The 25,770-nt window shown below is 43.2% G+C and overlaps 1 protein-coding gene across 4 annotated transcripts in view; it reads right to left on the bottom strand.

Annotated features, from left to right (window-relative positions):
- DPYD (dihydropyrimidine dehydrogenase) overlaps window positions 1–25,770 on the bottom strand; it is a 490,336-nt gene that overhangs the window by 344,948 nt on the left and 119,618 nt on the right. For all 4 annotated transcript variants that reach the window (XM_083510989.1, XM_083510988.1, XM_083510986.1 and 1 more), the window contains exon 4: window positions 7,210–7,297. In XM_083510989.1, the coding sequence (XP_083367115.1) occupies window positions 7,210–7,297 (88 nt within the window). The remainder of the gene's footprint in view (window positions 1–7,209; window positions 7,298–25,770) is intronic.

Raw genomic sequence — 25,770 nt, 5'->3', positions numbered from 1 at the left:
GGAAATGAAAAGCGCTGAGCTTTGAACTGTCGTAAGGTTTTAAAAACTATTATTTTCAAATTCCAGTAATGCAGACTACAGACTAAATTGGAAGAGGGGGAGTGGAGCAAATGCAAACCTTGACAGGGTATCAATATCCCTCTTATTTTGCCATTGATCGTTACATCGCACCATTTGACTTGCGTCACCAAAACAACCCTGTAGTTTTTACACCGCTAACGGAAAAAGAACCCCATAAGTTGGTGCTTATACTGTCACTTTAGTCTTTGTCATCGAGAATGCAAGATATTCTTTCATCGAAACGGTGTCATCGAGACAGTCTATTCTACATAATTACACTATGGCAACCGAAACCAGCTGTCAGCCATCTCAGTACATTAAGTACTGATAGATATCTTAAGAAAAGTCAATGTTTCAAATACATCAAGAACATCCTTACTTTTCATCTGAATGCTTTTGTACTTAGCGACCTGGAAAAATATCAAGATGCACATAAAATACTGAATAAAATTCAACTTTCAAAAGCCCAGCACCCCAGAAATCCTTCAAGAAAGGTTAATTAAAATGCAGATTTCTATGTAATTATAACTCAGTGCATACTAGCAGCTTTAGCTTCCTTTTTAAAAATAATAATAATAATAATAATAATAATAATCAGTTTCTCGTATTAATGATTCCCTGTATCATTTTGCTTCTGAACTCTGGCAGATGATTTTTGGCAACAATTTGCAGTGGCATGTAGGTGACATCTATCCTGTACCGAAAATTAAAGACACTATCTTGAAGCCCCACTTATTAAAATTAAATGTAGCAGTTTTAAATGGCATGCATGAGCGCGCATGGCTTGTGCAAATGAGTACAGACTTTCACACACAGTCTCCAATTTGCATGCACAATTTGAGCTGTCATTTTGAGAACAGGCCCTCTTGCGTCTAACGTCTGTGTTTCATTACATTTTAAATCTTAAATGAAAGAATTAAACACAAAACAGAGGAAAAGGGGAGAGAGGAGAGAAGAAAGCAGAAGTAATAAATAATTTGAGGGAGAGGGAGAGAGGGAGTAAGAAAGGGGGGGGGAGAAAGATGGAGGATGAAAGAGTTGGTGAAAGCAGGAACAGTAGACCAGAGGAATGGAAAGCAGGTAAATAAGGGAATGAAGTTGAGGGGGCGGGGGGAGTGGAAGGGAAGGAATAAGACATTTGGAAAGAGAAAAGGTTAAAATACTAGATCAATCAGAATATTAAAGGGGTAATACCTATTATTAGGAATAACTAAAACGACGCAAAATAATGAGCCTAGCTTTCAAGTTATCCATAAGACTTCTTTATGCTGGATACAAAGCAAAAATAAAGAGGAAAGGAGAGGAGAAGATGGGTATAATGCCAGAGCCCCAAACTGCACAGTTTGTAAGCCTTAGGATGGTGTGCAGCTGTTAGGCAGACTTAATCTGCAATCCTATACACATTCATCTGAGAGTAAGCTGCACTGAAACCAATGAGACTCACAGAACAATTCAAACCCTGGTTTAGGAGCAAGGATCCCTCAGCTGCAAGTGTGCCTAAGCCACTCTTGTTGACCTAGTGCAGAAAGTAGGGGGCAGGCCAATCATTGTACCAGCCTGGACCTGGAATTAATAATAATAATAATAATAATAATAATAATAATAATAATAATAATAATAATAATAATATATTATTTATACTAATATTATTTATACCCCGCCCATCTGGCTGGGCTTCCCCAGCCACTCTGGGCGGCTTCCAAAAGAATATTAAAATACTGTGATACATCAAACATTAAAAGCTTCCCTAAACAGGGCTGCCTTCAGATGTCTTCTAAAAGTCTGGTAGTTGTTGTTCTCTTTGACATCTGGTGGGAGGGCGTTCCACAGGGAGGGCGCCACTACCGAGAAGGCCCTCTGCCTGGTTCCCTGTAACTTGGCTTCTCGCAGTGAGGGAACCGCCAGAAGGCCCTCAGTGCTGGACCTCAGTGTCCGGGTAGAACGATGGAGGTGGAGACGCTCCTTCAGGTATACTGGACTGAGGCTGTTTAGGGCTTTAAAGGTCAGCACCAACACTTCGAATTGTGCTCAGAAACATACTGGGAGCCAATGTAGGTCTTTCAAGACCGGTGTTATATGGTCTCGGCGGCCGCTCCCAGTCACCAGTCTGGCTGCTGCATTCTGGATTAGTTGTAGTTTCCGGGTCACCTTCAAAGGTATCCCCACGTAGAGCGCATTGCAGTAGTCCAAGCGGGAGATAACCGGAGCATGCACCACTCTGGCGAGGCAGTCCGCGGGCAGATAGGGTCTCAGCCTACGTACCAGATGGAGCTGGTACACAGCTGCCCTGGACACGGATTTAACCTGTGCCTCCATGGACAGCTGTGAGTCCAAAATGATTCCCAGGCTGCGCACCTGGTCCTTCAGGGGCACAGTTACCCCATTCAGGACCAGGGAATTCTCCACACCTGCCCGCCTCCTGTCCCCCAGAAACAGTACTTCTGTCTTGCCAGGATTCAATCTCAATCTGTTTGCCGCCATCCATCCTCCAACCGCCTCCAGACACTCACACAAGACCGTCACCGCCTTCACTGGTTCTGATTTGAAAGAGAGGTAGAGCTGGGTATCATCCGCATACTGATGAACACCCAGCCCAAACCCCCTGATGATCTCTCCCAGCGGCTGCATGTAGATGTTGAAAAGCATGGGGGAGAGGACAGAACCCTGAGGCACCCCACAAGTGAGAGCCCAGGGGTCTGAACACTCATCCCCCACCACCACTTTCTGAACACGGCCCAGGAGGAAGGAGCGGAACCACTGTATGACAGTACCCCCAGCTCCTAGCCCCTCAAGACGGTCCAGAAGGATGTTATGGTCGATGATATCAAATGCCGCTGAGAGATCCAGCAGAACTAGGAAACAGCTCTCACCTTTGTCCCTAGCCCGCCGGAGATCATCAACCAGTGCGACAACAATCTGGTCCAGCTCAGCCTCTGTGATGTAATGAAACAGCAGTGAGTCTGACTCGGGATCCAATGGATCCCCAAGACAGCGCGATCAATCAATCTAGGAGGAGGGAAAATGTGCTTCCTTCTGACGACTGACTTCTGTTGTGGGCTCACAGCCTGCTGTAGGGAACTGGCGGTGAGCGCAGGGGCAATTCCATCTCCCTGACTTCCTGTCCCAGCCTTTTCTGTTTCCTTTCCACTTCCTCACTCTCTCCACTTGGTTTTCTCACACACGATACACCCCTCAGGCAGTGCTGTGCAGTGATTATTATTATTATTTTGTAGCAGAACAGTTAGGACCAGAGGTGCCAGCTTGCAAGGCTGATTGAGCGGGGTTCCGACATTGCACATGTGAGAATCGCACCTCCATCCCTAAGCCAGGCAGAAGCTTCCTGGGCTTTGGGGAGGAAATGTCATCATCCAGCCCAGACACTGAGGTCCAGCGCCGAGGGCCTTCTGGCAGTTCCCTCACTGCGAGAAGTGAGGTTACAGGGAACCAGGCAGAGGGTCTTCTTGGTAGTGGCACCTGCTCTGTGGAACGCCCTCCTAGCAGATGTCAAGGCAATAAACAACTATTTTACTTTTAAAAGACAACTGAAGGCGGCCCTGTTTAGGGAAGTTTTTAATGTCTGATGCTGTATTGTTTTTAATATTCAGTTGGAAGCCACCCAGAGTGGCTGGGGAAACCCAGCCAGATGGGTGGGGTATAAATAATAAATTATTATTATTAAATTATTATAAAGCCCTGCTGCCTCCTTTCCAAAGCCGAGTGGGCTTTAGAGAGGTGGTGACAGGGCTCTTGGACCCTTCAGGGGACTAGCCAATTCCCATAGTCCATTGACCGCATGCCACTGACCTCAGGATATCTGGGCTACAGCACACGAAAGATGGGCCCCACTGACATGTCTGGGAAATAAACCAGAGCACTGCACCCATATTCTCACTTGGTTCCTTCCACTCTTATGCTGAGCAAACATTTGCTTTTTAACATGGCTTGTCTCCAGTGAAAGCATGAATAAATTATGATACCTTCAAGCTTCTCAGCAAAATCATTTCTTTACACGTCTGATCTTCTGTAGCAGGCTATGTAGTGACAAAATGCCTGCTTGTTGCTTCTCCCTCCCTCTCCCAAACAAGCATTCGCAGTACGGGGAACCTCAAAGTTGTCTGTCACCTATTGAGCGAACGCAACAGAAATAGGCTGTTTGCGCATTATGGCGAATCTTGACTAGAAAGGACCCGGCAAAATAGTCTGCATGCTTTGGAAAGCAGGGCTGTGTAATCCCATTGTATGAGAAGTAACGAAAGGAAGTTCTGGCCTAGGCTTTGCAGAAATGTGGAAACCTAGCACAGTGTTGCCAAAGTCAGTGACATCCTTTTCCTCAAGGAGGCTCAAGGCTCATTGCGCCTGGCAATTCAATTACCCTCTCAACCCAGAAAGGCGCACCCCCAACCCCTTTCTTGCCAAGTTGAGGTCTACAGGCAATGAAATGTAGAAGAGACTACATTGTGCAAGACCTGCAAATATCTAAAATGCCCCAGGCTTGAGAGAACAAGAATCCCTGACCTTTTATGATTGCTACAGTAGTTTCCCAACAAAACACACAATATACAATAAAGCCCCTTAAATACCTGACAAAAGAATGCATTTGCTATACTCCACCGTCCAAGGAACTTGCAATAATGAAAGCTCCTTCAATGAAAACCTGAGAGTCTCAAAGCTTCCCGGTTAGTGAGAGAGCATGGACAGAAAGGGATGGTACAGAGAGTATGCCTTCTCTGTCTCTGATATACACCTTTGCACAATGCATTCAGGGCTCGATTAAGCCATACTGAGGCCCTAAACTACATCAATTTTAAGAGGCCCGTAGCAGAACACAGAGACACACAAGAAAATGTGCATTATTCTAAAAGAAAGGACCATGAAAATAGAAATAACTAACTTGTATATCTGCATATGTGCCAGGATCTAGGCAAGATGCAACTAAAAACTATCAAATGGAAACATATATATTTTTTTGCAAACTCTACTTGCATATGAAATACTTTTTTTAAAAAAAATTCTTATGATTTCCTACTTGGCATATGTGAAGAGAGTTTCAGTGTCTATTTTAGAGTGTTTCACTTGCTTCTTTTCTTTTCTAAACCAATGAGTGACACTTGAGAGTGAGTTTAAAAGGTTGCATTTAGAGCCCCCTCGTAATCTGAAGCAATAAACTTTATCATAGCTCACATGTAAATTCGCTCTGACTTCACATACTTAAAAGTCCTATTCATACATGAGCACAGGCACTGACTCCTACGGGCCGAGACAGTTTCGAGCCCCCTAATATATTTTTTGAAGGGGCTGGACCCTCTCAATATTCAGAGGACGTCGTGTGTCTGATGCCAGGACATCATGCAACATTGCATTGTGAGCACCCCAGTCCTCTGGAGCAGCTGGAGCCTCTGCGCATGAGCCACATGGAGGGCTAATACCACTGGGCTTTGGCGCCTCCTCACGTGAGAACTAATTGTGATCCCATATTAGACCTTTCTAAGAATTGATGCTTTTGAATTATGGTGCTGGAAGAGACTCTTGAGAGTCCCATGGACTGCAAGAAGATCAAACCTATCCATTCTGAAGGAAATCAGCCCTGAGTGCTCACTGGAAGGACAGATCCTGAAGCTCCAATACTTTGGCCACCTCATGAGAAGAGAAGACTCCCTGGAAAAGACCCTGATGTTGGGAAAGATGGAGGGCACAAGGAGAAGGGGACGACAGAGGACGAGATGGTTGGACAGTGTTCTCGAAGCTACCAACATGAGTTTGACCAAACTGCGGGAGGCAGTGGAAGACAGGAGTGCCTGGCGTGCTCTGGTCCATGGGGTCATGAAGAGTCGGACATGACTAAATGACTAAACAACAACAACAAAGTTACAAGGCTGCCAGAATGGCAGCAGAAACTCATCACCAATGCACATGCTTATTAGAGAAAAGACTAAATGATTCAATGTTTCTGAAGATCACCCTCTAGACTAGGGGTAGTCAACCTTTTTATACCTACCACCCACTAATGCATCTTTCTTGACAGTAAAATTTCCTTACCGCCCACCAGTGCTCGAGGGAAGATGGATTCAGCTTGTGCCACCGTAGAACCCCCTACTGCCCATCTAGAATCCTGAAACGGCCACTAGTGGGCGGTAGGGACCAGGTAGACAACCCCTGCTCTAGACAGCTAATGCTAGACAAATAATACTGATTATTATTAAGGGAAGAGGAACGAGTGCAGAAATCCAATACTCAGTAACAGTCTGACCCACCGTAAAATTCAAAAGCACAAAGTATTTGCCTGAAAAGGTTCAGAAGGTTTGGTTTTTGATTTGCAGCACACACACACACATCCCACAGTCAAGGCTGGAACTGAGTGCCTTTCAATGTTTTCTTTTGTTAGTTCCATTCCATCCTATTAACTGAAGTAGGTGCTACTTATTAGCACTCTCATAGCTAGGTTTTGCCATTAAACAAGAAAAAAAGTTTTAGTTGAAGGAATATTTTGGAACAAAACAAAAACAAAAAAACCTGCATTGTCACTGTCCTCATAAAAGGCCCTGCACTTCAAGGTTTAGTTCAAGGTGCTTTGTTAAAAAAATCTCTCTCAAGTAAACTAAAAACGAAACTAGAAAAAAATCTCGGCTCTCCTCCTCCGGCACATCATTCTGGCGTGGGTTCCACAAACCATTTAGCTTATTTTACATTAGCGGAGCTCTCTGAGGACAAGACATTATCTTCTTAAGAGAAATAAAATAAAATAAAGCTGCAGAAGCCTAGTAAACTTCTGTAGTGAATCTTACGCCACAAACTGCTTATTTGTTGTTTTTTTAAAAAAATTAATTAATAGTATCAATTAAGAAGGTCCATCCAAAGCCAACAGTTTTATGGAAAGAAAAAGATATATAATTACTTGAAAAGGCAGACTGAACACATACACTGGCTATACACTTATTGAACAATATCTCCACAGGAAAGTAGCAAGAATAATTATGCAATTAAGAAAAGACTGCTAAATTTTATAATAGCTGCTTCTAAACATTATTTCATTAAGCTACATACAAAGATAAGGGCTGTAATTCAATCATACAAAAAGAAATGCAACGACGGCAGGTTTTGGCTTTCATTTTCTTGGTGAACCAGCCTCTTCCTCTTTTTTCTTCTTCTTACCTTGTTTGCAATACTTGTGATAAATGACTTGATGTCTAGATTAGTTGGGCAGCTCTTCTGACAGGGGGCATCTGCACACTTTAAGCACCTGGGGAAGAAAGTAAATGAGTTAAAGCGACTTACAGCACAGAACGCTGCCAACAGCATACATTTCCCCCCCTTGTACCTGACAGAAGCTAATCAATCTAAAAATTAATAATGCTTCACCGTTTGGGCAACAACTAAAAAATGTTCCTTGGGAGAAGTGCCATTATTCCCATGCCACAGACAGGCAAAGCAAGGCAACCACCAGCAGGTCACTCAGGCCACCAAAGTCAGACGGAAGCCACTCATAAAACACAACTCTTTTGCGAGTGTGTCGTGCTTAGAATTGTGCAACAACAGAGTCTTCTTCTCCAGAGCTTTTATTTCTAAGGGCAAAAGGAACAGGAGCTGTTCCCTGAATCAGTAGCTATTACAGCCTCTCTCCACCTCCCTTCACAGTCTTCTGATGTTCCTTCTGAGGTGATAGGCAAATGCTCAGTGCTCAAAGAATATGCTGAATGACAAAGAATGAATTAAATTCTAGCTTTCCTACTGAGCAATTTTTCACAAATATCCATGAATTTATTATCCTACATCCAACAGGATGAATCAGTGACCAACAAAGGTTTAAAAAGCTGAAGGAGTGACTAAAATAGGATCATTTAGGATCATTTAGAACTACGTGACTGAGCCTTGGATCCATGCACTTCTCCTTCGTTTCCTTCACTGGTATGGCCATAAGAAGCACTTCCTTCCATTTTCAGCTAACAATGGTTTGCCATTGTGTCTAAGCCAGGACTGTGGTTAATTTTAACCGTGGTTTGCTCAAACAAGTCAGCTTCAATACTGTGGCCTATTGAGATAAGCCAGATTCAAAACCAACCAGAGTTCTGGTTTGAATGAAACTATAAACAAAGTGAGTTCAAAATGGAAGGGGATGCCTCTGATCTCCTCACAACCAGGCTGAAGGAAGAGAGGGGAGTGGGTTCGCGCACTTGATTTAGTATTATGTCTCAGCAAAGTCCAACTAGGTCATGGGTAGGCAAACTAATGCCCGGGGGCCAGATCCAACCCAATGACCTTCTAAATCCGGCCCACAGATGGGTCCGGGAATCAGCATGTTTTTACATGAGTAGAACGTGTGCTTTTATTTAAAATGCATCTCTGGGTTATTTGTGGGGTCTGCCTGGTGTTTTAACATGAGTACAATGTGTGCTTTTATTTAAAATGCATCTCTGGGTTATTTGTGGGGCATAGGAATTTGTTCATCCTTTTCCCCAAAAAATATATTCCGGCCCCCCACAAGGTCTGAGGGACAGTGGTGTTGGGATACTGCCAGGGAGACAAAGTCCATCATGGCCCCAAGCCGTCTGCCGGATGATCCATCGATCTCCTGTAGGCACGCAGTATCAGCAATTAGCGACATGAGTTTCTAGAAAATATATTGCCACATTCCAGAGCTCATGCACACTCTTATCAGCAGATAATGCACAGCAAAAGTCGCACTCAGGAGAGGACTGTTTACAAGTTTTATTCAGCGTTGATCAGAACAAAGAAAGACATGACTGCCTGCGTCAGTGTCTCCAGACACACAGAGAGAAACGAAAGCAATAGATAACATAAACATCCTGTGAACAGGAAATACGCAGACTCTGTGACTCACAGCCTGCTCCCTTTTAAGGTGGAACGGAAATATCCTAACCAGCCACCTGCTGAAAAAGTTTGCTGACCCCTGTACTAGGTAAAGTACTTAGTGTGTGTGGACTACAGTGGTACCTCGGGTTACATACGCTTCAGGTTACATATGCTTCAGGTTACAGACTCCGCTAACCCAGAAATATTACCTCGGGTTAAGAACTTTGCTTCAGGATGAGAACAGAAATCGTGCAGCAGTGGCGAAACAGCAGTAGGAGGCCCAATTAGCTAAAGTGGTGCTTCAGGTTAAGAACAGCTTCAGGTTAAGAACAGACTTCCAGAACGAATTAAGTTCTTAACCCGAGGTACCACTGTAATTCATGAGAGCAATTAAGCACAAGAACTGCAAGCACGTGGTGTCAAAGGGAAATAGGAAAGTGAAAAGGATGTAACTCCCTTGCCCATGAGCTCAAAGATTTCCACATGTACAATGGGATTGTCCCCTTTCCCCTTCCCCTTGCATGTCCTACACACTCCCCAAATCTTCCCCAGAGAATTGGTGGAACCCCTAGAACAGATTTAGGGGGCACATGTGGTGTGTGTGGAGGAGATAAGGTCCCACTGTGCTAGTGGAAATTATTGTGTTTATGGAACAGTTACTTAGCACTACGTTGGTTACAAGCCAAAGACTGGAGATAGTTTTCAGGCATGTTCAGCTCCAGGGCCAAACTTTGACAGAGGCATCACAGCTAGTTCGCAGTTGACATATTGCTTTCTTCTGCCCACTGTTGTCTCTCAGCCAAACAGGTTTGAGAAAAACTATAACACCTGAATGCAGAAATGATCATAGCATGAGTATGTACACCACAGGCACCAATTCCTTTATGCCAGCTTCCTCATTCTAGAAACATTTCACCAGGCTCCAGGAAGGCTACGGACAGGGCCCTATAAGATCCTGCATGCTTAATCCAAAGCCAAATGATATCTTAAATTGGAAGAAACCACTTTATTCTGGATCAGCAAAACAGGAGCAGTAATACCGCCCTGTTGCAAGAATTGTAGCACTAATGTAGGTAAAGCACTCTGAGTACTTGACATGCATTATATAAAACCTTAAGGATTATTGCTGTTTCTACAGAGCATCATCCCATTTCAATGCCTCACACTAATGGTGAGCCCTGCAATTTCTGGCAAGCAGAATATTGTATTATGTTGAAACAATGAACCTGTGGTTGGTATGAGATAGTAAGTTTGGACCACATGTGGGAGGAAGAGTGTTTAGTCCATACAGGGTGGTTTGGTTTAGTTTTATTTGACAATGTTAGACCAACAATAAAAAGAGACAGCTTCAGAGCACATTTCAGCAAGTCTAGAGCAACCACAGTGATCAAAGGAAGGAAAGGCTTAGATGTAGGTCTAAGCTTTAAATAAAATACACAAAAATTCAATTTTAGAGACGCTACGTATGAGAAAATATTAATTGTGTGGGCTCTTGTTTTGAAGATCTTCTAGGAAAGCAGATTTTAAATAAACTATAACCTGTTTTAAATATGACACCTTGGGGGATGGTGCTACACAAACACTACAACTGGTAATGAGTCTCACCCGTCTAACTTTAAACCTGCAAAGAGAACATCTGAAAGAACTGCCTAGGAAGCCATCTTAGCAATAGATTACAGTGGTACCTTGGGTTACATACACTTCAGGTTACATACGCTTCAGGTTACAGACTCCGCTAACCCAGAAATAGTGCTTCAGGTTAAGAACTTTGCTTCAGGATGAGAACAGAAATCGTGCTCCGGCGGCATGGCAGCAGCGGGAGGCCCCATTAGCTAAAGTGGTGCTTCAGGTTAAGAGCAGTTTCAGGTTAAGAGCAGACCTCCGGAACGAATTAAGTACTTAACCCGAGGTACCACTGTATTGTGTAGCATCGTTATGCACCTTCCGTCAATAATATATATTTATTTGCATTATTATTACTGGAGTGATAATAACAGTAACAGTAACTGTCTCGCAAGTAACAGCTGTTGAAAATGTCAGATGCTAATGAGGCAGAGCAACGCGAGCCCGAATTTGTGGCACTGGGTGGGGAAAGTGGGGAGAGAGTGCTGTGAATATGCCAGTATAGACAGACGCTTATAACAACACCATCTTCCAATTCTCAGAGCACTCTGCAGACTAAAGTGCATCAGGCTGCCATTAATCCCACTTATCACTCTGACAGCTCAGTAATTACACCACTGCTATAGCCCAGGTACTGCAGTTGTAATAAAATATCAACCGCTGTGCAGGATGCATGCTGGTGAGGTGTTTTATTAAACTTGGGGGGGTTTGATCATCAAGTGACATTAGGGTTGACCTATTTTTTTCTATTTGACAATAAATTATCCTTTGACCATGCCATAATAGATATTACAGAGTGCATTTACTGTACCAAAACAGAAAAAGGTACCAGATTCCGAAGAACCAGACAAATGGCATAAAACAAGACAGTAGAAAGGCGTGCCTGAATGTTATTACCTAAATGGCTTTAAATGATAGATACTGTGAGAAATTGAAACATGGCTCCATACTTAAGGGGAAGACGACAATTACTGCAAACTACAATTCAGCACAAATTGCCACATGCACACGTGTGTGTGTGCATGTGTGTGCACATGTCACTCTTCACTTTCTTTGTAAGAGGTCCCCTTCTACATATTTATACACTTGAATTAAATAACATTTTAAGAACAATTAAGAAGCCATTAATCAGGGTGGAGGTGCTGTTCCTACCCAAAGTAAAAAAACACACAGTACACAAAGCCATCCAGAAAAAAAACAGACAAGCACTTCTCCTTTCACCGTACCTATTAAAAAGCAGAGAAATCACCTTGCCAACAAAGGTCCGTATAGTTAAAGCTATGGTTTTTCCAGTAGTGATGTATGGAAGTGAGAGCTGGACCATAAAGAAGGCTGATTGCCGAAGAATTGATGCTTTTGAATTATGGTGCTGGAGGAGATTCTTGAGAGTCCCATGGACTGCAAGAAGATCAAACCTCTCCATTCTGAAGGAAATCAGCCCTGAGTGCTCACTGGAAGGACAGATCGTGAAGCTGAGGCTCCAATACTTTGGCCACATGAGAAGAGAAGACTCCCTGGAAAAGACCCTGATGTTGGGAAAGATGGAGGGCACAAGGAGAAGGGGACGACAGAGGACGAGATGGCTGGACAGTGTTCTCGAAGCTACCAGCATGAGTTTGACCAAACTGTGGGAGGCAGTGGAAGACAGAAGTGCCTGGCGTACTCTGGTCCATGGGGTCACGAAGAGTCGGACACGACTAACCGACTAAACAGCAGCAACAACAATAGTAGTAACAATTCAAAAACAATACATAAAATAACTATCACTTTGCTGTCCAAAGATCAGCAGCTACAATCTGCCTAATGGCAGGGCCTGCCCTTACACTTTTTAGTTAATTTAAATAATGATAAAATAGAAAATATACTTTTATCTTACTGGGGGAGTCCGGAGAAACTACCTGCAGCTTTGTAAGAACACAGCTATATCAACATCATGCACCAGGCATGTGTAAGCAATCTTTCGATGGAACAATAATTTACTTCAGAGAGTCAGAGTGATGAAAAATGCTGAGCTTCTTCCAATAAAAATAGTCCTGTGGCCTCTCTTCTGTAATAGATGAATTACTAGCAACAATGTTCGGTTTAGCTCTGTTCTATGAGAAAGTAACAGGGGTGCTGAACCCTAGTTTTAGCCTTAAATGAGACAATAGCTGCATTCAGACAGCACTTTGTTCCTTTTTCCAGACAGTTCCCTACCTGGCATTTTTATTTATTTATTTATTTTGCATTTTATACAATTTTACCCAACCTCTTAAAAGCACTCTGGAAAAGTAGTGCAATCTAGTGGAAGCTTAGCAGTCATTTCCATGTTAAAATTCCAGGGGGGAAATCCTATTAACCTGAAAAATCACAGGAGTTTTCTGCTGTAATTTTGCCATAGGTTTCATATAGTTTGGTAAAGGTAAAGGACCCCCGGACAGTTGAGTCCAGTCAAATTTGACTACAGGGTGTGGTGCTCATCTCCGCTTTCAGGCCAAGGGATCTGACATCAGTGCAGACAGCTTTTCCAGGTGATGTGGCCAGCATGACTAAACCACTTCTGGCACAACACCATGATGGAAGTCAGAGTGCGTGGAAACACTGTTTAATTTCCCGCTGCAATGGTACCAATTCATCTACTCGCACTGGTGTACTTTCGAACTGCTAGGATGGCAGGAGCTGGGACAAAGCAATGGGAGCTTCCCCAGCCATGTGGACTCGAAATGCGGACCTTATAATCTTACCATCAGCAAGCCCAAGAGGCTCGGTCCTTTAGACCAGAGAGCCACCCGCTTCCCTCGTAGTTCATAGTTCACACTGCTGCTGCCCACATGTCAGAACTGGGGCATCCATATTCCAACACAGATCTTTCTCACCATTTTCATTGGTGAATCATGGAGAAAAAGACATGGACATGGACATAAAAGGGAGGACAACATGTCCAACAACGTCCACTGTTGTTTCACACCACGCTCACCAGTGTGAATGAAAGTTGCAGGAGCATGGCAATCGATCACTCAACAAGCCACAGTTGCATAATGCAACTGGCAAAGCACCGTAACCAGAATGTTAGAAACTGGGACCAAAGTGCTAGCATTATAAACCAGGAAAATGGATCCCCACCCCTGTATGCACCCAGTGATGAACAGGCATGGATGGGGTAATTTCTAAAAGCAAAAAATGTGTGCAGAAAGAGATTTCCACTTGAACCCTCTGCTCCTCTCACCCCTAGTTACAAATGGCTACTGGGAGAGGGAGAGATCTGCCTCTAAGATCTGCACATGTATTTGCTCCAGTTCCACATACATCCTGCAGATCAACGCTCAGTGATATCAGTTCTGATCGCGTAGGAGGGCACCAAAGGGAATGGGAGATCCATCTTCTGCTTCTATTACTCTGCAAGTAATAGCAACCACAGATAACATTGCATCAGGTACCCCTTTCTACCATTCTTGTTTGCTAACTTACATACGCTTCAGGTTACATACGCTTCAGGGTACAGACTCCGCTAACCCAGAAATAGTACCTCGGGTTAAGAACTTTGCTTCAGGATAAGAACAGAAATCGTGCTCCAGCGGCACAGCGGCAGGCCCCATTAGCTAAAGTGGTGCTTCAGGTTAAGAAACAGTTTCAGGTTAAGAGCAGACCTCCGGAACGAATTAAGTACTTAACCCGAGGTGCAAGTGTATATTTAAGGATTAAGATGGCTGGGGAAACCAGAAGTAACACACCTACCTATTTTCACAAAACTTGTTTTGAGTAAAGATACCCCACTCCCACTATATACAGTGGTGCCCCGCAAGACGAATGCCTCGCAAGACGGAAAACCTGCTAGACGAAAGGGTTTACCATTTTTGAGCTGCTTCGCAAGACGAATTTCCCTATGGGCTTGCTTCGCAAGACGAAAATGTCTTGCGAGTGTTCCGATTTTTTTCGCCCCCCCTTTTTCTAAGCCGCTGAGCCGCTAATAGCCTTTTAGCCGCTAAGCCGCTAAGCCTTTAATAGCCGCTAATCCGCTAAACCGCTAATAGCGCTAAGCCGCTAAGCCGCTAATAGGGTTGCTTCACAAGACAAAAAAACCGCTAGACGAAGAGACTCGCGGAACGGATTATTTTCATCTTGCGAGGCACCACTGTATATGCTTAATGCTCTTTTGAAAGGGGAAACAGGTAGGGCCTCAAGGTGTGCTGCAAGCAAGATGTCAGGGTTTGCTTGCTTTGCCCCTCAGCTTGCCTTCCGCTACCTGGCCTCCTCTTCTCTTACCTTTGCACATTCTCTAGATACCTTCTCTGTGGCTGCTATGGAAAAGGCCAGGGGCATCTCAGCTGGAGATGCCACATCATTTCAACTAGAGGCAAAATTCAGCATCAATTTGAACTCGTCTCTCTAAGTGAGATATCTGAGGAATTTCAAGCGAATTTCAGGTGTCAAAAGAGTTTTGATCGGACTAGCAAAATGCTTCAAAGTCGCTTCACACACACAGAGACACACACACAGAGATCTCAGCACTTCTGCCCAATGAAGTCACCGGCCCCTGCCTTACAAGCTGTTGCAGAAGCTGCTATTTTTGCCCACTTGTGAGCCCTGACCCTGGGAGAAGACAGCAAGAAGGTAAGAGTGGTCCACCATGTCACTTCTTGTCTGTTTCCTTCAGTCAGTAGTGGGTTGTAGAAGGCAAGGCTGCTAGCCAAAACCATGTGTGAAGACTACACTTACTGTACATCCACATGGCTCTCTATATAGCAACAAAGGTAGGCCAGTAATTTGTAATGAAGAACATTTCACAATAAGAGCACACATGGGCTTGTAAACCCGCACCCACATAGGCAAACAAATGGTCTTTTCTTGTGACAAAAGCAAAATAAGTATGAGACAATACTACTTTGGAAAAGGGGTGGAGCAAACACAAGGCAAAATAAACTTGTGTCCTGACCCTTATTGCCCAAATTCCCTATATGACACCCTTGACATTGACAAGAATGTTGGGAAGGAATTCTACGTAATACTAAGTTAAAGTCCCTTAGCAATGTATTAGTTGTGCTAGTGGAATGGACTTGGGCTAGACTGTGCAAGAGAAGGAAAGCAGCAGGGTTCTCATGGCTGACGGCGCACAGATTGCAGTAGCCCCGAAGCTTCCAGGTGCATACATTGCACAACCTGTTGTAAAACAGGCTTCTACTAGTGTAAATGTTGCACTGGATTTCATATTGCGCAAGCATTCTTCACATCCTTACGCTAGCATAACAGCCTTTGCACTGGCAGTCAAACGTGCATGCAAAGTATGTACCCAGCTAAGTCTTTCCTATATACCTGTCTAAGAATGAGAATAAAGGTGGTAGAAGGAGGGGGAAATATTCCCAGTCACATATTTCTTTTTTGGATGGCCTGTAGCTTCTGAGAATCAGTTTCCTTTTACTCACAACCTTCCGTGCAACTATGACAGACAGCAGGAAAGCAGGAAAAAGACAGCCTGTGATAGTATTCATACACACACACGAACACACAACACGCCCCCAAAAGGAAGAAGAAAATATCTTCAAGCATCCAGCCTCCAGTTCTCTTCAGGAGAATGTCAGATGCTACTTGACATTCTGGTGGGACTGTCTTACCAGAGTGGTGCATGCTCTAGTTATCTCTCACTTGGACTACTGCAATGCGCGCTACATGGGGCTACCTTTGAAGGTGACCCGGAAACCACAACTAATCCAGAATGAGGCAGCTAGACTGGTGACTGGGAGTGGCCGCCGAGACCATACAACACTGGTCTTGAAAGACGTACACTGGCTCCCAGTATGTTTCCGAGAACAGTTCAAAGTGTTGGTGCTGACCTTTAAAGCCCTAAAGGAGCGTCTCCACCTCCATCGTACTGCCCGGACACTGACATCCAGCGCCGAGGGTCTTCTGGTGGTTCCCTCACTGCGAGAAGCCAAGTTACAGGGAACCAGGCAGAGGGCCTTCTCGGTAGTGGTGCCCATACTGTGGAACTCCCTCCCACCAGATGTCAAAGAGAACAACTACTACCAAACTTTTACTACCAAACTGAAGGCAGCCCTGTTTAGGGAAGCTTTTAATGTTTAATAGGTTATTATATTTTAGTGTTTTGTTAGAGGCCGCCCAGAGTGGCTGGGGAAGCCCGGCCAGATGGGCGGGGTATAAATAATAAATTATTACTATGTTACCGATAGTATCTCAAATAGCCAGAATTATGTAGCCTCTTTTTCATATACATGATCACAAAATATATCCCCACCAATACTATTTCATCAGTGAAACATAGTGTTTTTGTCCTTGCCTATTAGGAAACTGATCTGCATGTGCAAGCTTTCTACATGCCATGAACTGCCACTAGTGTTAAGAAGCTTTGCTGGCAATAAGGGGCAAATATGAGCTTCTTGCAGATTGAATAGTAAGTCCAACATATTTTCAACTGCACAAAACTGTTCATCGGTAGGAAGTGGAATCCAAAGGGACAGAAGCATTAAGGAGAAACAGTGACCATGTAACTCTCAGCTCCCTTTATACTTTTTGAACAATATGAAGTTACACCAGGAAACATGACAATGAACTGAGAATATTTTTCTGTATTTTCTGTGTTTGTCCCAAGACCATAGTATGATTTATTTATTTATTGGATGTGGTACAGTTGTGTTATTCTTTGCTGGCCTTGAGGAAGAAACGTACAGCACCTGTATTCAAGTCAGCTTTTCCAAGTGAAGCAACTTGTCTGCTTTTTTTTATTGTGAAGATGTTTTTAGTATTGGGATTTTGAAGGCTTACTTGTGATTGCTTTGTTAACTGCCTCAAGCATTCTGAGAACTGCCATTTAATTCATTTATTTATTAATCATTCATTGACATTTTATTTCCAGTGGAAGCATATTGTCCACGGAACAAGCTATGGAAATGACCCACAAGTCAGTTATTGGCTACGGGAGACCAGCTGGATACGGGAGACCAGAAGCTCACTTGAGACGATCCTGCCGTTCCATAGCCTACATGAAAATAGTGTGCTCCAGATCATTGTCAAATGTGATTTCTGGCTTCAGCAGCCATTTCATTCACCTAAATTGGAAGATTTCTAAAACCAGAAACACTGGCAAACTTGCAAGAAGCCATATTGATTCAAGAACAACATTGAGGCATACTTGTCTAAAGCATCTTATATTCTCAAACTGTCCCCAAACGTTATTCCTTTTTTTAGTTGTGATATCTAAAACAGTCTCCTGATACACGTTTTCCCTTGTTGATAACTGACCCTTCGACACAGCAAGTGTGATTAAAAAAACAGCAAAGACCAGGGAATAAGAGGTTCAGCGAGGGCAACGTTAGGGGAAAGGCTATCTGCACCGAGAGCTCAGGTATTTTGCTTTCTTTCTCAACACCCAGATTTCCTATCCAAGACTCCTGGAAAGCCACACAAGGAGCAGTAGGTTGGTCACATTATCACCGAAAAGGAGGACAAAGGCTAGTCAGATTTGCATAAACTTTGCATATGCTAATCAACAGGCACAGGAACCCATTTAGAAATGATAACTGTAATTTAAACAGAAATACAAGGCAGCTGTCCACAGTGTGGGAGATGGGGACCAAGTGGTTGGTGTGCCTGCCCCTTCAAGGCATCCACTCTGTCTTCTTATGGTTCATAATCTTTAGAACTGGCCTTGGAACAAAGCTAGCTTTGAACGGAGAACTTCCCTTCGTAATGTAGGACATGTTGGCCACCCATTCACTGCCTTGAACTTCCTTTGCATTTATCTGCCATCTGCCCTTTGCAAATATGACATGCATGTGGTCAACACAGTCCCCTTTTTCTTCAGCAGGCTACCCCCTCCCCCATGTTTTATCCTCAGTTTTCTGGCTCTGAAGATGCATCTTCCCCGAGGTATCGCCGCTTTCTATCCTAATATTTGTGTGTGCTAGAGCTAAAAATCGATGGAGGTGGAGAGAACCTGCTGCTAAGAAGGTAACCTACGGCGTTGCCGTAAACACAATGAATAAATGCAGGGATGTTCAATGAGAATACCTTTTCACCTGCTGTCTAGAGACTCAAAGCCGGGGATCCTTTGGAGGGAAAAGTTCCTGAGGGGAGAGCTGTCAAAGAAAACCCTGAAGCAAATGCACTGATTCTAGCCAGTTCTATCAAGGGTATGTAGTTCTGCTGGTCTCCTCTCTCTACTGAACCCACATATCAATGGAATGAAGAAGAAAAACCCCCAGTAATCTTCTCCTTTCCTCCTAATACAATTATCTACAATGTGGTAAGAAATACCACAATTCTTCCTTTTATAGGTTTGGCTTCCAAAATACAGTTTGCACTGTTTGTACAATGTATGTTCCTAATAACAGGACATTATCAAAATGTTTTATCTTCTTTTATTTTATTTAAGTCTCAAATGTTTTGTGGGTCACTTCTGCAGCATTTGCTGGGAAGCGGGGTAGAAATCTTCCAAACAGAATACGTTTAATTTATTCATCAAATTATTTCCAAACACTTCTTGAGCATTCGCTTGAATTACCCACCTACCTATACAATGTCATTTTGTTTCGGCTGCATCTAGAGTTTCAGCATTGCAAAATAAGTGGAGGCAGAACCTTTTCTTTCATTGGTACCATGAATCACTAGAAGCACCACTAACGTGCCATGAAAGTCATTTGGTCCCTCGCAAATCACACTTGCAAACAGGTACATGACATTATTGGTTACTGAAAATAGTTAGCGCTAATGAAGGAATGGGGATGGGGACAGACTGACCAACCAGTAGCTTTCAATAACGGAAGTGTGTTTTATAACATTTGTTTCAACATATTTTGGACACTAGCTTGTATGCTCCCAACCCCAACTCCTGTACACAATGGGGCTGAGGGAGAACAAGGAGAGATGGCAAAATGATCTACAGTGGTACCTTGGGTTGCATACGCTTCAGGTTACAGATGCTTCAGGTTACAGACTCCGCTAGCCCAGAAATAGGACCTTGGGTTAAGAACTTTGCTTCAGGATGAGAAAAGAAATCATGCAGCAGCAGTGCGGCGGCAGTGGGAGGCCCCATTAGCTAAAGTGGTGCTTCAGGTTAAGAACAGTTTCAGGTTAAGAACAGACCTCCGGAATGAATTAAGTACTTAACCTGAGGTACCACTGTATATCCAGCACTAGCAGATAATTGTGACCCGTAAAATTCTATAGGGGCCAGAGATATGACCCGATGAAGTCTGTACTGCTAGCGCAATGATGTCTCCTTGACTGTTGTGGCTTCACTTTCCTCCATTAAAGAGGCAAAGTGGATGGATAAAAGTGTTTTCTCCCTCTCTCATAACACTAGAATTCAGGGCCATCCAATGAAGCTGACTGCTGGAGGACTCAGGACAGGCAAAATAAAGAACTTCTTCCCTCAGTTCGTCACTCCCACAAGGTGCAGAAAATTGGACAAATTCACGGTCTTCAGAGACATACTGCATGTCATTGGGGATCACAAGTGGAGAGAGTGAGGTTGAGCTCAGATCTTCCTAGCAGCTTTCCCACTGTCTCACTGTTGGCCACTGTGAGACCAGAGCACTGGAGGAGATGGGCCTTTGGCCTGAGCCAGCAGGATCTTCTCAAATTCTTATGATGTGTGGACTGAATTCCTACCAGACGCTCATCAGGCCATCAGTTCAAGACCAGCTATGTGTGCAAAAGTCATAACAAATTCTGAAGAAAAATCTAGCTGGGGAGGGGAAAGAATTTATTGAGATTGCTGTCACAAGATGCTGTGAAGGCCACTAGTTTAGATGGCTTTTTAAAGTGGATTATTTATGTATTATGAATGTAGCTTATATATCCTGCATTTCTGCTGTAAAAAATAGTGCTCAAGGCAGTGATTAAAAACCAACCAACCATTGAAATTATTATAAACTATTAAAACAGTTGAACAATTTAAAAGCCCCCCCCAAAGACAGCATAATAGATAATTAAAGCATCAGCATTAAAAATAAATAAATGCAAAGGTTAATAATAATAAAAAATCTCTTAAACAAAACTGTCTCATTAAGGAGTGGAAGTCAAACTCATGAATGCTAAGTCTATCAGCCACTATTAATCCTAATGGCTTTATGGAACCTCGTGGTGGTTGCAGCATGTGCCTGGCAGTTTGGGTACCAGTTGTGGGTAAGCAGCAATAGCAATTCCCCTTGTTTTCTGCCTGGGGGATTGCCAAAGGTATCTGGTGGTAGGAAGCAGAAAGTTGAATTAGACTGACCCTTGAAATGAGCAGGACTCCTCTTACGTTCTTACTAGCAGAAAGTACCCACCTTTGCCCAGGAATTCTAAGATCTGAAATGGTGCCCAGGATTCAAACTTAGACAAAGACTGCCTCTTCCACCTCATTAACTGCCATGCTGAGCTGGGTGTTGATCCAAACTGAAACAGGATGGAACCACCCTTCCCAACTGGGCAATGATATCTTCAGAGACAGCTAAATTGGCACAGGGTGGTACCATCATGCCACCAAAAGTGGTGGTGATGATATCTTCAGAGGTGTCCAAATTGACACAGCTGGGACCCGTCACACCAAATTGGGCAAAGTTATACCAAAGCCACATTTCAATCCACCATCTTGATTCAAAATGGCACACAGGATCCAAATTTAGACAAAGACCTCTGCTCCCTGTCCCGCCCCAGAACCCCAGTGCCAAGTTTGGTGATACTGTCTTGAGAGGTATCCAAATATACAGAGGACAGACAGACAAATTTCCAAAATATATAGCTGATGAGAGGCCAAAGCTGGACCATTCTATCTATTGACACTCAGAGTTAATATTTTGATAGGTGAATTGTAGGATCAACTGTAACCAATACATAGCTACATTTCTGAGAGGCTAAATTAAACCACTAATCAAACACTGTAGTTCAGGAAGCAGCTGTACCTTACCCAAACTTGGTGCTATAAATATTTGACCTGACTAACAATGCATAGATAAAAACATACAATATCTACATGGAACATTATTATGCCCTGTAATCTGGACCGGACTCATAAACCTGCCAGTTGGATTCAAGTGAATCAAATTAAATGTGATTACCCAAACATCAATGTTAAATGTGTATGCATTATAATGGGTAAATCAGTAACCATGATCGTGAAAATGAACATGACCTCGGATAATCCAATTATTTTACACAAGAAGAACAGTTGGTCAGTTCAGCCATGCATAATCAGGTAGTATAATTCACAGATCTGGATAGTCACATTATACTGTCATAGCCCCAGTATTTATTTTATTTTAAAGAAAGTGTGTAAATGTTACCAGAGTTTTTAAGAAGCTTGTGATAATATGAATCTGGAACCATAGTCAAGAACAGGCATGGAAAAAAAACAACACAGCAATTTTAGCATTACCAGAATCTTAAACAAATTTACTTAGAAGAAATTCACTGGAAGGGGGGAAAAATATTTTGACATATGCATGTTAAGGTTTGGATTAACTGTGCAAAAGGTGACCATCGGTAATTTTTTGTATTGGAAGAAGAGAAGTACTATGGCAAATTAGGGATGGATGAATCAAACTATTTCTAGCCGGCCTCACTTCTGCATGTATTAACTCATGCAGAACTGGCAATGTTACAAGTTCCACACATGTGGATACCTGTTCCACACTTGTAAGAAATCAGTGTTTAGTGTGCCAGCACTTATACGTTGGAACTCCCTGTGTACTGACCTCAGCCAGGTGCATTTGCTGTATTGCTTTCGGCTTCTATTTAAAACATGTCTGTTTTTGCAAGCCTATTCAGATGTGTATAAGTTACACATGCCTTGTCTCTCTTCAGCCACTGGTGGTGTTAATCATCTTTTGAATGGGTGGCGCTGTGGTCTAACCCACAGAGCCTAGGGCTTGCCAATCAGAAGGTCAGCAGTTCGAATCCCCGTGATGGGGTGAGCTCCCGTTGCTTGGTCCCAGCTCCTGCCCACCTAGCAGTTCAAAAGCATGTCAAGTGCAAGTAGATAAATAAGTACCGCTCCGGCGGGAAGGTAAACGGTATTTCTGTATGCTGCTCTTGTTTGCCAGAAGCGGCTTAGTTATGCTGGCCATATGATCCAGAAACTGCCTGTGGACAAACGCTGGCTCCCTTGGCCTATAGAGTGAGATGAGTGCCGCAACCCCAGAGTCGTCTGCGACTGGATCTAATGGTCAGGGGTACCCTTTACCTTTTATCTACTGTACTTGCTTTTAAATGTTTCATAAAAAATATTAAATGTTTTAATTTGTACTTTTTTATCTTTTGAGCTAAGAACTGTATCAGAACTTTAAATAACCACTGGATAGGTAAGTTTCAATGTCTGTATTAAATACAGGTCTTCTTATCAGAATCCACAAATAAAGAATTCCTCACACATCCCTATTCCAAATAAAAGTGGCCATATTTGTCTAGATCGGGCATAGGCAAACTTGACCCTCCAGATGTTTTGGGACTGCAACTCCCATCATCCCTGTTAGCTAGGGATGATGGGAGTTGTAGTCCCAAAACATCTGGAGGGCCAAGTTTGCCTATGCCTTGTCTAGGTCATACTCAGAGTGGACTTAGCTAGTCATGCTTATCTTATTTAGCAGAATCAAAGAGGGAAAGATTTTCCTGGGCTGTACTACTTTATTCTGCAGGTGGAGATTGCCTGTTTGAATGATCTCCCTTGAAAAACAACTTTTTCAAAATATGGAAAATGAGCATGTTAGGAAGAAGGCCTTAGCCTTGTCTCCTCTGCACTATGCTAATATTCACTTTATCAATTGGTTATGCTGATGCAGACAATGGATCAGATTTAGTGCTGGGGGACAAGTCATGCACCTCTATGGTCTTGATACAAGAAGACAACTTTTGGACCACATGTATCCAGTAAATATACAGCAAGATGGTGAGAAACAGTAAACACAATGTGTATAATTTATATTTGCTAAACTCACAAACTTAATCTACCATCGTGCAACTTGCAACATAATATCAGCAGTAGGTTGAGATCATTTTTGGTAGTGTTTGGCCTTGCAAAACTATGTGGAAGATCCTGTTCTGGGTTTTCCATCCCATTTATTCTAACCGCACACAGTAGTTCAGTCACATGTAGCAGACATGGTCTGAAGGCCACATGATGCAGTTCCTTGCTGAAGGTAAGAAAGGTTCCTCAGTGCCTGGGTAGGAAACCTCCTGAGAATTCTCCATATACCTCGAGTTCCGTGATGGAAGAAAAGCAAGATACAAATGTTCTATAAGCAAGGAAACAAATATACAGTGGTACCTCAGGTTACATACGCTTCAGGTTACAGACTCCGCTAACCCAAAAAAATAGTGCTTCAGGTTAAGAACTTTGCTTCAGGATGAGAACAGAAATCATGCTCTGGTGGTACGGTGGTGGCAGGAGGCCCCATTAGCTAAAGTGGTGTTTCAGGTTAAGAACAGTTTCAGGTTAAGAACGGACCTCCAGAATGAATTAAGTACTTAACCCGAGGTACCAGTGTACACCTTAGACAAACTGTGATCGTCATCAACAGCAACAATTTATTATATTATAAAAAAAAATATTATATGCCACCCATCTGACTGGGTTGCCCTAGCCACTCTGGGCAGCTTCCAGCAAATATAGAAGCATAATAAAACATCAAACATTCAGGGCTGCCTTCAGATGTCTTTTAAAAGTTGTATAGTTATTTTTCTCCTAGACATCTGATGTCATTCTACAGGGTGGGCACAACTACCAAGAAGGCCCTCTGCCTGGTCCCCTGTAACCTCACTTCTTGCAGTGAGGGAACCGCCAGAAGGCCCTCGGAGCTGGACCTCAGTGTCTGGGCTGAATGATGGGGGTGGAGATGCTCCTTCAGGTATGCAGGGCCAAAGCTGTTGACAGCTTTAAAGGTCAGCACCAACACTTGTGCTTGGAAGCGTACTGGGAGCCAATGTAGAGCCTTTAAGACCGGTGTTATATGATCCTGGCAGCTGCTCCCCGTCACAAGTCTGGCAGCTGCAATCTGGTTTAGTTGTAGCTTCTGAGTCACCTTCAAAGGTAGCCCCACACAGAGAGCATTGCAGTAGTCGAAGTGGGAGATAACCAGAGCATGTACCACTCTGGCGAAACAGCACACAGGTAGCCAGGGTCTCAGTTGAATGCCTGCAGATGTGAATGTTATGTCTATGCATTTCGCAGACTTATGTACATAACATCCTCCCCCTGGGGTAATACACATAGTAAATCCTTTTTCAATAGCTGCCAACACAAGTCCCTACTGTGACCTGCAATATTACGGCAGCCAAACCTAGCAGTTGTGGTTCTGAAGCATGCCAAAGCTAACAGCCGTTTTAAAAGCATCACATAGGTGTTCACCATAGAAGTGGCCACCTCCACACAGGAGACAGCTGTTACATGATGTTCAATATCCTTTTAATCCTCTATAGACCTTAGACAGAATGGGTTGACAGAACTGACAGCTTTTATTATAGCTTTCCTAGTACACAATAATCTTCTTTCACCTGGCCTATTCTCCCAGTAGTGTTATAAGACTTTTGACTTATAGCGAGGCATCATTCGTAGCCTGCTTAGGAGAGGAGAAATTATTTTTGTGTGCTGCGACCCATATGCTGTGTAAATTATCTTTTCAAAATTTGGAACACCTGTTGTCGGGTTATCTTAATACCAGGGAAATTCCTGAAGGACTCGGCTCTGGAGGTGGATGGGGGGCGGGCAGAGGGAGAGAAAAAAAGACCTCTTCCGCAAAGCATTCCTGCACTAAAGAGAGCCTCCATCTTTTATAACCTATTTACCAAGATATACTGTTCTTCACCATGCGCCAAACAGCAATAACCCATTTCCAGTCTTTCGCATTTCCAGAAGGTATTATTTAGTACTCGCATTTAGTCTATCTACCACCCCAGTGAGATACGATAAAGCTCACTGTAGCACAAATGCAAAACAATAATATGGTCTCATTGTTTAAAAATCCAGAAAGGGCTGATTTCATTATAGCAGTACCATTATTATTACCTGACCATTCCTTCAACCCATGTATCTTGTTACTATATCAGGGAAATGCACAGCAAATAGAATTACTCAGTACTTTCTGCAAGAGAAGGGTGGGGGAAACCTGATAGGCATGTCATAATAGTTTATGAAAGCAGAGACTGAAATATAGAATTTCATTGAAATACAGTGGTACCTTGGTTCTCAAACGTCTTGGTACTCAAACACCTTAGTTCCCCAACGCCCAAAACCTGGAAGTGAGTGTTCTGGTTTTTTGAATGTTTTCCAGAAGCCGAACATCCGATGCGGTTGTTGGCTATTGTTTCCGG

Source organism: Podarcis liolepis (genome assembly GCF_965112155.1).
Source record: "Podarcis liolepis genome assembly, chromosome: 6".
Classification (NCBI taxonomy): Eukaryota; Metazoa; Chordata; class Lepidosauria; order Squamata; family Lacertidae; genus Podarcis; species Podarcis liolepis.
The sequence above is the reverse complement of the archived record's forward strand: the minus strand, read 5'-3'. Positions and strand labels throughout refer to the sequence as shown.